At 45.8% G+C, this 13,404-nt stretch overlaps 1 protein-coding gene across 1 annotated transcript in view; it reads right to left on the bottom strand.

Annotated features, from left to right (window-relative positions):
• DDRGK1 (DDRGK domain containing 1) overlaps positions 1-12,658 on the bottom strand; it is a 37,818-nt gene extending 25,160 nt beyond the window's left edge. Inside the window, exons 1-2 of the mRNA XM_026048872.1 lie at positions 12,571-12,658; positions 5,830-5,997 (exon numbers count right to left, since the gene is read on the bottom strand). Of these exons, the coding sequence (XP_025904657.1) occupies positions 5,830-5,997; positions 12,571-12,658 (256 nt within the window). The remainder of the gene's footprint in view (positions 1-5,829; positions 5,998-12,570) is intronic.
• Positions 12,659-13,404: the final 746 nt, after the last annotated feature.

Genomic DNA, 13,404 nt, shown 5'->3' on the forward strand with positions numbered 1-13,404 from the left:
GAGAAGAGAAGGCTGAGGAGGGACCTGTATAAACACCTCAAGGGAGGCAGTGAGGAGGAGGGGGCGGCCTCTTTTCAGTGGTGGCCAGCGACAGGACTAGAGGAAACGGCCACAAACTGAAGCACCAAAAGTTCYGCAGGAACTTAAGGAAAAATTTCCTAACAGTGAGGGTGACAGAGCACTGGAACAGGCTGCCCAGGGAGGTTGTGGAGTCTCCTTCTCTGGAGATCTCCCAAACCTGCTTGGACTCAGCCTGTGCCATGTGCTCTGAATGACCCTGTGCGTGCAGGGGGGATTGGCCTGGATGATCTCTAGAGTTCCCTTCCAATCTTAAGCATTCTATGATTCTGTAACATGACACTACTCAACTGGAATTTGACTGCTTCTCAGGTTTTATCTATATATTAGAGTACCTGAGCCAGGGGTCAGACAGAAGTCTAGCAAGGCTTTTAAAGCATTTTTGCAGCCCTGGATCAAACATGGCTTTGTTCAGTAACACTCTTCTTTCCTCTCCTTTGAAGCAGCTGAACGTGATCCTGTAAGTCCCACTTCCTCAMAGCTTTCTCTGGTGCTTGCAGTTACATACAATGAGGGACACACACTGGTGGGTTTTTTAAGCCCCTAGCTCAGCAGATCATTAAAGGTTTACCTTGTGTTCAATCCAGCTCCACCATCATTTCCAGAGCTTGCACAGCATTCCCGCTAGGTTCCAGATCCAAGCACCAGACACACTTCTAACACCWCCTGCTCTGCACAAATGTGAGTTTGGCTCAGCTAGCCAGCTGAGAGGTAGTTTCAAGGCACTCTAGCGTCTGCTTCATGTTTTAAATGCATTGAAAGGCTGGCAAGAGGTAGCAGAGTTATGGTCCTGTGGGAGATGTTTGAATTCCCTGAAATCTGCAGGATACATTTAAAAAATTTCTCCAAATATCAACAGAAAAACGTACTGGAGTACTGATGTTCTCTATCACGATAGGAATTTACGAAGAGCATGCACGGACTCCCAAAGAAACAGAAAGAACACATCTTATTTCTTGGTTGCCTTGATCAAAGGTATCAAAGGGGCTGTTTTGCTACTTGGTGAAAGTTGAAACCAAAGCAAATGGATTCCCATCCATGAAAGGGGACAAAAGCAGCACGTGGCTGCTCACACAACCTTCTCGAGACCCTGCAGGCTGTTTTATTTATGATTTACATGGCACCTAAGGAGCAGGGGAGAGGTGAAGAAGCCAGGCTCAGTGTGAAGCAAGCAGCCCGTTCTGGATGCACGACATGAGCCACTGGAAAGGAACCAGTCCACCATATGGAAAAGTGTGGGCTTTCGTGAGTAAGAGCTCTGCAGTAGGGTACAGTCATAACAAGCTTATTTTTTTAAATAAAACTATTYGGTAGCTCTCCATTTAGGAACCAAATGAGACATCAGCCTATTGATCCGTAGACACACGATCGGCCTACACCTAGGACAGGAAAAGGACACTAAACACAGGACACGAGGCCCTTTGAGAAGAAGTCAGAGCTCTCAAAGCTCTTTCCTGACTACAGCTCTTTCTTGAACACATATGGCACAACGGAGAAACCACACAYACCTACCTCTTCTACACACCATCTGGGCTTGAAATGTCTCAAGGGCAGACACACACTCTGGATACCTTGATAACACTAATGTCACTTTCTATATGAATAGGGGCAAGTCAAAATTAACTCTTGATTCACTAGTTAGGATATTAGTAGTTCTGGAGGCAAAGTTTAACTGCACTAGAAAGGTTTTCCTACTGATTAAGCACTACACTTATTTCAATTACTACATGCATATAGTTCACCACCTATTACCACCTGTTTCACAGGAACATCCAGGGACCACATAAGCGTTTATAAATTTCCCAGCCCTTCGAGTATATCAGAGTATGGGGAGATAAATGCAAAGTTACATCAGAGATAGATTGATTGCTCATGAAAAAATGATGCCTCTTAATGCAGTAATAGACATTCTTCCTATTAAGCTCTACATAACATTCATTACTAAGGGGAATGGCTAAAATTTCTACTTTGAATATTATTTTTTTTCTGAAATGTATACAAAATGTTCAGGCAAGATCTTGCAGGTTTAGATGCTACATAAACCAATAATGGACATTTTAGCATGCCCAATTATTTTATTCTTTGAGCTTGTAAAACCTTTCTTTTGGTTTTGCGCTTTCTTCTTCAACAGTAATTTGCACAGGGAAAACAATATTCTGATCTCCAAACTGTGCCAAGCAAAAAAGGAATCTGAGATTTAATTTATGTAGGACTTGTAAAATAAAATATAAGGGTATTTTAAAAGCTAGAGGCTACTCTGGGTAGCACTAAACACCCCGTCAAAAGCTGCTGGTTTTATCATCATTGATTCTATGGAATTAAAGTCATTTAAACGTAACCCAGTTTTCAGTGTACCGTGTTGCTGCACCTGTTGCTGAGATGYACAGGGGTAACAGCTCAAAGACGGGGTTGAAATATTTAACATTTTTGACTCATACTTCTCCCAAAAGCAACAAAGCTCCAGCTTGCTCCAGCTACCACTAAAGGCTGTGGACCCAGCCAGATTATTTCTTTAATGCAATCTGTGTTTTATTTTAGTTGAGTGTAGGAGTGACCCCCTTTCAAAATTAAGCCCTTGAAGCATTTCCCCAGGACCACGCACCAGGCTGCTTAGGCATTTCCTTCTCTCATGCCATGTCTGCTTGCTTCTTTCTCAGACTAGCTCAGCCTCACCCACAACACCCACCAAAACTGCCACCCACAGGGCTGCCCAGTGGTCTCTGTTTTGCTCGATGGTTTGGAGATTGCTATCAGCTCCTAGAGAAGGTTGTTTCTTTCTAACTGCTCTAAATCACAGTGCACTGACACCCACCAGTTTCAACAGACAAGTACGTTCTTTTTCCCCTCCGTGGATAGCAGCAAGTTTTAGGTCTAATGTACATCTCAGGGCGACAGAAAATCTGGATTGAAAAATCTGCGTGCCACTCGGCAGYTGCCTGGACAGCCTTGGATAAGGCACTTCCCACGGGCCTGCTTCTCTCCCCCTGCAAATTCTTTGCATCGTAGACAGCTGAGCCTCCCCCATGTACAAAGCCCCTGTTTGAAATCAAGTGTAACAGTTCTCCAAGCAAAGAAGGATTTGCCTCAGATCAYCAGAAGGATCAAGAGAGCCCAGCCATACTTGCTCTTTTAAGTTCCTCTAAGTTTCTTGATATGAATTTAYAGCTCACAAACCTTTAGGCAAAAACTGGGCTGGCTGAGTAACTTTCTGCTTCAAAAAACATAGAAAAAAAATAAAACCAAAAACCGTAGCATCAGGAGAAGTATCTGCTTTGCTGCTGAGTTCTCTCCAGTGCTCAAGGCACGGGGAGCAACTTTGGCAGTACAAGTTCCACCTGAGAACTGGACAACTGCTTTTTCTGCATGCAACCAGCAGCAAATARAAGCTCTTGATAAGCCTCCTTGTAGACATCCAAAGGCTCCAAGTGGACTCACTCAGAGCATCAGTCAGGCAAAACCAAGGGCTGACAGYGTCCTCATCAGTGAGCACGGGAGCAGGGACAGAACTGTATGAACGACAGCAGTGAAATGACGAGGATTAAGACGGACAATGTCAACCACACACAGAGAGCCAGAGAAAGGTTGAGGATGGAAGGGGCCTCTAGACATCATCCAGTCCAACCCCCTGCTCCAGCAGGGACACTCAGAGCAGGGGGCACAGGGTGGCATCCAGGCGAGTCTGGAAGATCTCCAGAGAAGAACCAACCCAATACATTTTCTAAGCTGGCCTCGAAGTCCTGTCAGTGGAACAGGGCTCGGTGGTCTCACTCATTTTGAGAATCACTTTGTCACCAGAGCAAAATAAGTTCCCAGCAAACTTTGGTCACGGCAGTCTATTATTAGATGTTGATACTCTCATAAGAGATGACCTCCTTTGAGTACTCAACTAACCACTGAAAAACATTACTCAGCCAGACCGAGCCAGTGCAGGCACCTGGCTAGCAAGTCTGCCCCCACAGCGTAGCCCACATGGAACCCATGAACAAGGAACCTATATTTGCGCTGTGGGTTACAGCTGTATGAGGAAACCAGAGGCATTTAGTGCTTTGACCTTTATTTTTTTTGTCTTTGACAACTTGCAAATAGTTCAGATGCCCTATCCCACCCCACCTGAGCTATAGGAAGAAATTACAGCTTGACTTAGCTCCGCTTGCTAAATGGAGATTGGAATCTTCAAAACAACCATTTTCTATCTTTGCTTACACTGAATGCCTCCCCCTTCCCTACACTTCAAGTAAAAACACACCCACAACTAAAAGCTACCAAGAAATCTGTTTTAATAGCCACAGAGTTGCTTTCAATAGTGGCACATGCCTCAACTTGGCATGGGCAGCAGAAGCTATAGGCTACTAATTTTATCTTTGAAGCTTTCTCATTCTGCAATTGAAATCTGATTGTTAGATGGAAAAAAGAAAACCTCATGTTAACCACAACTCCAAAGCCTGCAAGAGTCACCGTGAGCCCCTTTCCTGAAGTCAGCAGAACTGGCTCTCCACAGGCAGAACACTGTGGTGGTAACGCATGGCAGAGGGGGCTCATTCCACGTAATGTGCCCATCAGTCACTCTGTGCCTCTGCACTTGGGGGCTTGAAACAGATGTTGCTCTCCAAAGCCACATGCTCTCCATGGTTGTGGTGTTACTGCTGTGCCCAAGTTGTTCTGGCATTTGGAAAGACCATCCCAGAGGAGGAATGGAAGAGCAACACATAAAAGCACAAAATCAAAACAGAAGAGAGAGCAAAAAGTTGTCTCAACTTGGGAAAAAAAAAGAAAAATATCATTCCAAAGAAAACTTCATGCAAGAGCAACAGTGTTGTATCTGATGTACAGTAAGCAGCAAAGGAAWGATTTATAAATCCCAATGCATGGATTCTTCCACTGCTACAGTCACAAATTAAGATAAGTGGTCTGCTTTGATAGCTTCACTTTAGTCCCTTGACATTCACAATTTTGAAGCCTGGAATCTAAAGGGAAAAGATTTTTATGTTYCATTTTCTTTCCGGGATGTTCTCACATGAAAATTAATAACCAAAGTTGAAAAGTTCAACCCATCAATTTTCCGTTTGAGAAAYTGTTGAACATAATTAGCCTGGATAGCACATTTTCCTGCCAATGTGAGCACAAAATGCCTCCTACAAGCTCCAAGTCAAGAAAAGCTGGKAAAGAACAATTATCCCCAAATGAAGGCATCACTGTCTCTTAATAACCGCAGACCAAAGTCATCACCCTGATCTCCACTGTAAACTCCAGTGCATCAAGGTTCATTTTTGTATGTGCTTGAACATGAACCCTGAATGCTTAACCTATGATCTGTGAGTGAAAGAAACCCAGTTAGGAGCATCACATGGGTATCCTCTTTGAAGAGTAATAGAGATAACAAGGCGTGAAGCTCCTCCAGAACAGGCCGTGTATGCAGTGGGACTTGTGGGTGCAGAAAGGAGTTACTTATCACCATTTTCATGTCTATCAGCACACCACAAAAACGTAGTTATTAACTGTAGGTTCAGGACAGGGACAGAGGACTCACTAGCAGCAACCTGCTGCTGGAAGACAAGATGCTGCAGCCTCTGTGCTGAACCCAATGCTGCAGCTTCTGTGCTAATCAGACTAGATTTTAGCCACTACTTGGACTGCCTCTCAAAAAAGGAAAACTCCAGCTGCTGTGGGGAATACACTGGGGAATTAGTGCTTCCCTTTGCAATAAGCTGATACTTCACTACAGCTTTACAAACAAACTCGATCAAGTGTTACCGTCATCCCAGTCCTCGGCCTGCTGTGCTCTCCTCTGGGCCATCATCCTGTTGCCCAGGTTCCTTCGGCGCCTGGGCATCCCGTCCCCTCGCTCGTCGGCTTGGGGCCGAGCTCTGGCCACCGGTGCTGCCGCCGCCGCCGCCACATTTTGCTGCTGCTCCTCGTCAGCTGCAGAAGGGAAACACATTCAGTAAGAAGCTGCCACCTGTGCTCTGCTGCAGCGGTCACTTTGCCGGTCAACTTTTGCAATCAGAAGCACATTAATAGGATGATTTTTCAAATTACAATGTGTATCCTCATCCTCACATGCCTCTTTTCCCCGCACCCTATGTGGCCACAGCTGTAAGCAACAAGTTGCTCTGCAGTGATCAAGCAGCATCTTGCTCTGATACCTCCCTGTCTGTGCACAGCGTCGTGCAATGTTTCATCCTGACAGCGCTTGCTTTTGCAACTGAGTATTGATTTCCTTAAAGGAAAGCCTAATGCTATAGGCTACTAATATTATTTGCTGTACATTTCTGCACTTCATCTGATATGACAAAGCCCCTGCGCTTAAAACAAAAAAAAACCCCAAAACTAAAAGTGTCCAGAAATTCCGCTTACCTAATCCAAGATTATTTGATTTGTTCTTAAAGTAGAAAATATTTTCCTTTTTCTGGTGAGAACACCAGTCCAGTCARTTCTGAGCCAGCAAAAGGTAGGGGCACAAGAATATTTTTCTTCCTTTCTAATGTATTCAGATTTTTATGTGTGTGCATATACAGATATATATAAAATAATATATAACATATATACATTATATATATAAAAATATAAATGTAATTATTTATTATATTCATATTACATAAAATTACATATTACATCTCACATTTTATGATATATATTATAAATTATATCATATCATGTTTATTATATAATACATAGTATATAATATATATTTTTGGTTTTGTACTTGTACAGTTTAATAGAACATAAACTTGAGAGCACAGGTTTTGGAAATGAGCATGTAAATCTTTACACCTGAAACAAAACCCGAGCAATAAATAAATAATGGCATGCATACATTCARTGGCACACCATTCTATCACGCTGACTTAAACTGTGTTTCTCTCCCACGTGCATGTACAGAAGGCAAATATTGGGGCAGGACAGCCTGCCAAAGGAGTCGGAATTTTGCCCCGCACTGCCAAGTTGGGATCAGTTACCAGCTGAGCTCCACAAATGAGGAATATCACGAGAGAGGAGCACCCAGGAGATGGCACGGGAGAAAACCACTCACTGAGCAAGTTTTCCACAGAAGCACATGTAAAGGTTCCCTTCAAAACCTCCATGCTTCTACTGCTCCCTATTCGRGTAGCTGTGGTGCAACGATCAGATAAGGGAAAGGCACTGTCAGCCTTTAATAACTGCTTTGCATACTCCTCTGATAAGCCTAACTGGTATTTGTGAATGTAGTTACCTACTCAGTCCTGCAAAATGTTAATCACCATGACCTTAATGCAACCAACCATTCAAATGGCCTCATAGAAAGCAGTGAAACTGCTCACGGATTTTAACTTGGACACCAATGCTTGTCCTTTGCTAATTATATTTCTGTGCTCCAAGAGGAGCTCTCCCCACTGCACCAAATCCAGCATCCTCTGATCCAACCAATTCCTTTCTAAAAAGAAAAAAAAAAAAAAAAAAANAAAAAAAAAAAAAAAAAAAAAAAAAAAAAAAAAAAAAAAAAAAAAAAAAAGCTACTGTTCAAGTATCTCAGATGTGAAAACAAGATTCATTATGACTACATCTACGTGACGATCAAAGGTGTGCTCACAGCTCGTCTCTGTATATCAGAACTAGCTTCAAAGCAGCCAACTTTGGTGCCAACAACACAGCTGCAACAGCTCTGAGCTCAGCATAAACTGCAAACCAGGGTGATGTGGAGAAGCATTTGGCCATTAGTAGTTCAAGACTGCTGCAATGATGTTGTTAGCGGCACGCAGGGAAGCTCCGGCGCAGACAGCACACGGTGACATTTTGAACTGAGTCACTGCAGCATCACCCTGCTGTTACGCTCCCCTTCTCATCCGCTCCCTTTGCTCTCTGGAGCAAGAAGTCCACAATATATTACAGGACATGGGCTCTAGAGATCACATCACTCCGCTGCTTCTTCAGGATTTGCCTAGCCTGATCTTCAGTGCTATAAAACAATGAGGGAAATGTTATGCCTCAAAGACAGCGTAGCAGATCATTTACTTGGGACATTGTTAGGTGTCTGAAATGCTCTGGGGTAGTCTGCAAAAAAAAGACATTTTAAGCACAATATTTCTCTTAAAATACCTTGCAGTTCAGAACTTATCACCCTTCTATTCAAATGCTTTAACACATTCACACCAGTAACTTTCCAAGCTGTTCCTGAACAGCACATCAGCTACGCAGCTCAAATGCTTATTCATTCTGGTTTTGTCTCCTATCTTCCYGCAAAGTGGAGCCCGTTTGCACTTCCCAAAAGAGAAATCTATTTATAAGTTACAAATTCATTTCAAACCAAGGTGCTTAACTCTCCTGGAGGCAAACATGTGAGTCAAGCCATTTTTTTAACCTTAWTTCTCTCCAGAAGACTCTAATTCCCCAAAGCTGACTAGCATTAAAGTGAGCTCAGATAGAGCAAAACCCGCCCAAACCATCTCATATCACAGCAAAATGCACAAGAGAGTTGTTGGATAGCACTTGCCTTTTCACATCCCCCAAACTCTTGTCACTCTGCACACAATAAAAGACACCTAAGTTCTGTGGATTTTCATCTAGCAAAAAAACCTGCTTTAATCCATCTGTTTTTCCTCTGCCCTTGCATTTGCAGGATATTCAACTGGACAGGAGTTTGAAAAATGTGAATATCGGTGCTTAACCTTCCCCATCCTTCACAATGTGGAATTAAAACAAGGTTCATTTTTCCCCTAACACATTTGTACCTGGCTTGTACTTCAGAGTTCAAATATTTGCCTATAGCACTCAAAAAACAYGTTTCTTCCAGTATCTACCAAGTTTGCTATATTCTCTCTCTTGCCCCTCTGGGATCACTGCAGACCCACGAGAGCCACGCACACAGAATCAGAGGGAGGTATCGAACCATACGGGAAAAAATACACTTTAAAACCTTGCTCTTAAATAAAAAAAAAAAATGCTTGCTCATATCCTTGGAAATGCATCGGCCATCAGATTTGAGGTCAGGAATAATTTCTCCCAGGTCAGAGCCCGTGGGTATTTTTCCCAGCCCCTCCTGCAGCACGGGGTGCGGTTCGGCCGTGATTATCTGGACACATCTCAGCCTGCAGCTTCCTGCGACCGCAGAGACGCGAGTGACACCTAGTCTAGGGTGGCCCTTAGTCACACCAGGGCTGACACGCTTCAATCAGCCGGGAGGCAGAGCCACAGGAGCGAAACTTGATGACCAACATGATACAGGTCAGAGCAGATGAGCCCATTCCTGTCTGATGGTTTGCAGAGCAGTGAGACACAGAAGTCACATTAAAGTCCACAGTTAACAGGCCATATGAGTGGGAAAAAAATGATCTCAGAAAAATTAGCATAGCTTGAAAGCGCGGTTTAGTTTTTATTAAAAGCATCAGATACTCCAGGTGATGACTCAGCCTTTCAAAAAGTCAGGGAATAGCTCACTTTGGAAGACAGCAGGTTTACTGATGTGCTGAGAGCAGCTTGTCTCTGCATTTTCAGAGAAAAAAGATCAGCACAACGCAGAGACAGTAACAGAGATTAATTCATCTGCCTTGTCAGTCAGGGCACAGCAGCACCCGCTGACTGTACTTGCACTGTCACCGGATTCTGATATAAGTCTATGCTGATGCAAGAAACAGCAAAAAAAAAAAAAAAAAAATCCTGTGAAAAGCAGAACAGTTTCCTAAGCAGGATGTGAAGCTTTTACCTTGAGATGATTATAAAGAATGCTGAGAAATCTCTCGGAGCCCAGGGTCCTTAGCAGCTAGGTTTACATTGCTGGGGAGAACTTTATTCCTCTAGGAAGCTCTGCAGGATCCCACTTCCTGAGAGCAAAGCTCGTTCCTTATCAGCCAGTTTGCTCATCACAGCGCCCTGTCTTCAGTTACATTAGATGAGCAACACTGTCAGTGCAATCCCGGGCTGCCAAGTTGGGAGCTTTTCCTACAAAGGGGCTACTAGGTTGTTAGCTCCCTTGCTCTGCACCACGCAGCTCCAGCTGCCACACTCCCGCACATTACGGGCACTTCCCAGCACGCTTCCCGCAGTATCCAGCACCTTCCACCTCCACACTGCCCCAGCCTGTGCAATCCAAGGAGACATCCAAAGAGGACAGGTAGAGAAACGCTCGGCTTTCCTGAGCAAGCACTTGTGCCTGGTCTAGCTTGTCCTATTAGGGCACGTTCACAGAGAGCATAGCCATACACAAGTGATGGACATGCCATCTCTTTATTAAAACCAGAAATGCTACTTCTTTTTTTTCCTGTTCTCGGCAGAACATGCCCAGACATGATCCTGCTGAAAACATCCTGCTGCTTGAAATGACCCTTTAAAGGAAATACAAAGTTACAGTGTTTGCCCCGTATGATTTTTAACTTCCTTCATTATTTAAAGCCACAAGATCGTCTATCCTTTTCAAACAGCAGCTCCCCCAGTCACAGCATACACAGTTTTGATTCCCCCCACTGATTTCAAAATGAAAAGGTGAGAGGAGGGTCTCAATCCTCCAACAGCAACCATCACTTCTACAGGTCGAACTTCCCTGTGTTAGTGGCATTAATTTACTACCAGATTGGTACCATTTCCATTTTCTGGGTAAGAAAAAAGGCACAGGAAAGTGAATTGTGCGTGACTGAGGTTGAATTTTGCTGCTATCAAACACACCAAAGCCCCAGGGGTTTTGAAAAACAGTTTCTGTCGTGTAAGCAGAATAAAGTCACTCCCACAGACTGAAACTCTGTAAAGGACTTCGTAATGACAGCAGTCAATACATTAAGGTAACAAGTTATCTTACCTTAGTCATGAAAAATAAATAAAGATCATCTTGGAAGTGTCAAAAAGAAGCTACTACTAAAAAGCCTTCAAAACAATTGAGTTAATCCTGAATATAAACTCATTTTAACTAAATGGTTCAAAAGCAGTATTAAGTCTTTTTAAGTACTCCTATGGTTTAATACAATTGCTTGGGATTCCATGTAGTTAGAACCTCATGCATCTAAAAAAACACAGACAAAAAAAAAAAAACCCAGGCCCATAGCTCCTGATTACTCCATGCCATGCAAACGAAACTTATAATATTCCTGCATCATTTCTCTAGGATGTGCATCACCTAGTTTTATCAACAGCACAGCTCTAAGAAGCTAATAAACTAATGAAACTTCATCAGCCTCTAAGCTGTGGAGAAAGAAAGACTGAGCACAGATCTAAACAATAAAAGGTCTCGGATTTTTGGGAAAAAAAATCACATATTGCTGAAATTTTATTAGCAAAAAACATTTTTAACAAGGTCCTCATGCATGGTATGACTGTGCACTGGTATGACTGTGTTTATACTAGATTGTTTTTACAGAAAAATTATCCAAGGTATCTCCCCTCCCAAGACTCCCCCTCCTGCCTCCTGCAACTTGYGCTGCAATATTGACAGAGGCTTCAGCGGTTTCTGAGGCTAAGAAACCCAAACTGGAGCCTTTGCAGCTAAACAACCTCCCGGCTTTCATTCTGGAAATACAACAAGGCAGATAAGACGACAGCTGCATCTGACTCCTTCCCATGACCACYGAAACAAGGTCATTTTGCGCAGGGTTTCACACTGCCAGCCAGCAGCGAAACACTCACCGTGGGGGCGAGGCGGCCGCCCACGAATGCTGCATCATCCACCCCTTCCCCGCACAGGGCTGCGCGACGCGGTGCCTAAAAACGCTCCCGCCGCTGCCCGCGGCGGCCGGGGGCCCTTGGCGGGCGGAAAAGCAGAAGCGCCAAGAGGGAAATTTCTCTGGAGTTGGTCTAATGGAGGCTGGTGGAGAGGAGAGGGCAGCTCTGCTGCGTAATGTGAGCAGTGGGAGCTCTGTGTGTAACCCTACCCGCTTGCCAAGGTCTGCTGGGTAAAACCAGGTGATTAAATATATATATATATATATGTATATATATGTATGTAAAATCATTTTTTTTTAAGATGGAGATACAGGTGTGGGGAGCACGGCTGAGGCTCCTCACACAAGCAACACCGCCGTCCCTGTGCCTGTCCGAGCGCCCTGCTGACCTCCAGCCGCTGCGGAGCGGCCCCGAGCGGGCCCGGCGGCTCTGAGAGGGCACTGCCCTTCGCGGATCCGTTTGGGGGAAAACGCTGTGATTTAGGGGCATGGTGGCCACAAGGTGTCTTAAATCCCCCCCGCGTACCTCTTTGGGAAACTGATCAGAAGTGCGGGAATGCCCCTGGAAAACACCTCCCCGGGAATGCTGTGGGAACCTTTTCCACCCTGACCCTGGCCGGGTGACACGAGTTGTGCCAGGCCTCAGGGGGGGTTCCCCCTCGGGGGGGGGCTAAGAAGGGGGTGCAGTTTCACACTCCCCCTCCACAGCGGCTCCCCTCYCCCCCGGGGTCTCCATGGAGACCCTCCCCCCAACCCCACCACTGGACCCAGTTGGGAGCAGGGGCGGGCCCGACAGAGCACCCCCGCCCCCAAACCCGGAACACGGCGGAGAGGAGGGACACAGGGGGAAGGGAGGAGACTCCCCAGGACCCACCTGCCCTGGCCTGGYCCCACAGGCGGATGGCGAAGAAGAGGAGCGCGGCGAGGAGCGCGGCGGCCGCGACCAGCAGCGCCGGGTCCATCCTCCCGCCCGCCCCGCCGGCCCCGGCCCCGGTCCCGCCCCGCCACCACACGGGCCCGCGCGGGGCGGCGCTTGGCACGCACCGCCCCCGGTTGCCCCTCAGGCCCCCGCGCCGGGCTGCCCCACCTACCGCCTGACGCGAAGGCGGCACCTTATTGGTCCCCGCACGGCAGGCGGCGCACCTGGCAGCCCGCCCGCGGGGACGGGGAGGGTGGTCACGTGGGCGCTGCGCGCGGCCGTTACAACGGCCGTTAATAACGGTCGTTAGCGGGTGTCAGTGTGTTGCTCTGAGGGGGTAGGGGYGACAACGGCCTCGCGAGGCCTGAGGGGGTTCATTTCACTACAAGAATTCAAATCCTAGCGGGGAGGATGTGTCCGAGCTGCTTCGTACGTTATTTATTATATCCGGGCGTTATTTATTAATTATAAATAAAAACCCCAGAGGCAAAATCATAGCCAGGACTGTGAGCACACTCACAGTCACCTGGGCACTCCTGTGGTTGAGGTAGCCGTGAAAACCAAGCTTAAGTTACAACCCTGAGTAATTTAAACCTTCCACCTCTTAGGTTAGTGGTATGGGAGCCTATAACGAAGCTGGAGTTCTAGCCTGGCTCCGTGAGGTGGTGAAGGCCAGACTGGCTTCCTCGTGTGGCCTGAACTGAATTTGATTTGTCATTGAAATAGAAAATCCCTTTCCCCACGCTGACCTTGAGCTGGGAGTTAGTCGGCAAATTAGTAAGATCACTT

Source organism: Nothoprocta perdicaria, unplaced genomic scaffold (assembly GCF_003342845.1).
Source record: "Nothoprocta perdicaria isolate Ctin4 unplaced genomic scaffold, notPer1 scaffold_58, whole genome shotgun sequence".
Taxonomy (NCBI): Eukaryota; Metazoa; Chordata; class Aves; order Tinamiformes; family Tinamidae; genus Nothoprocta; species Nothoprocta perdicaria.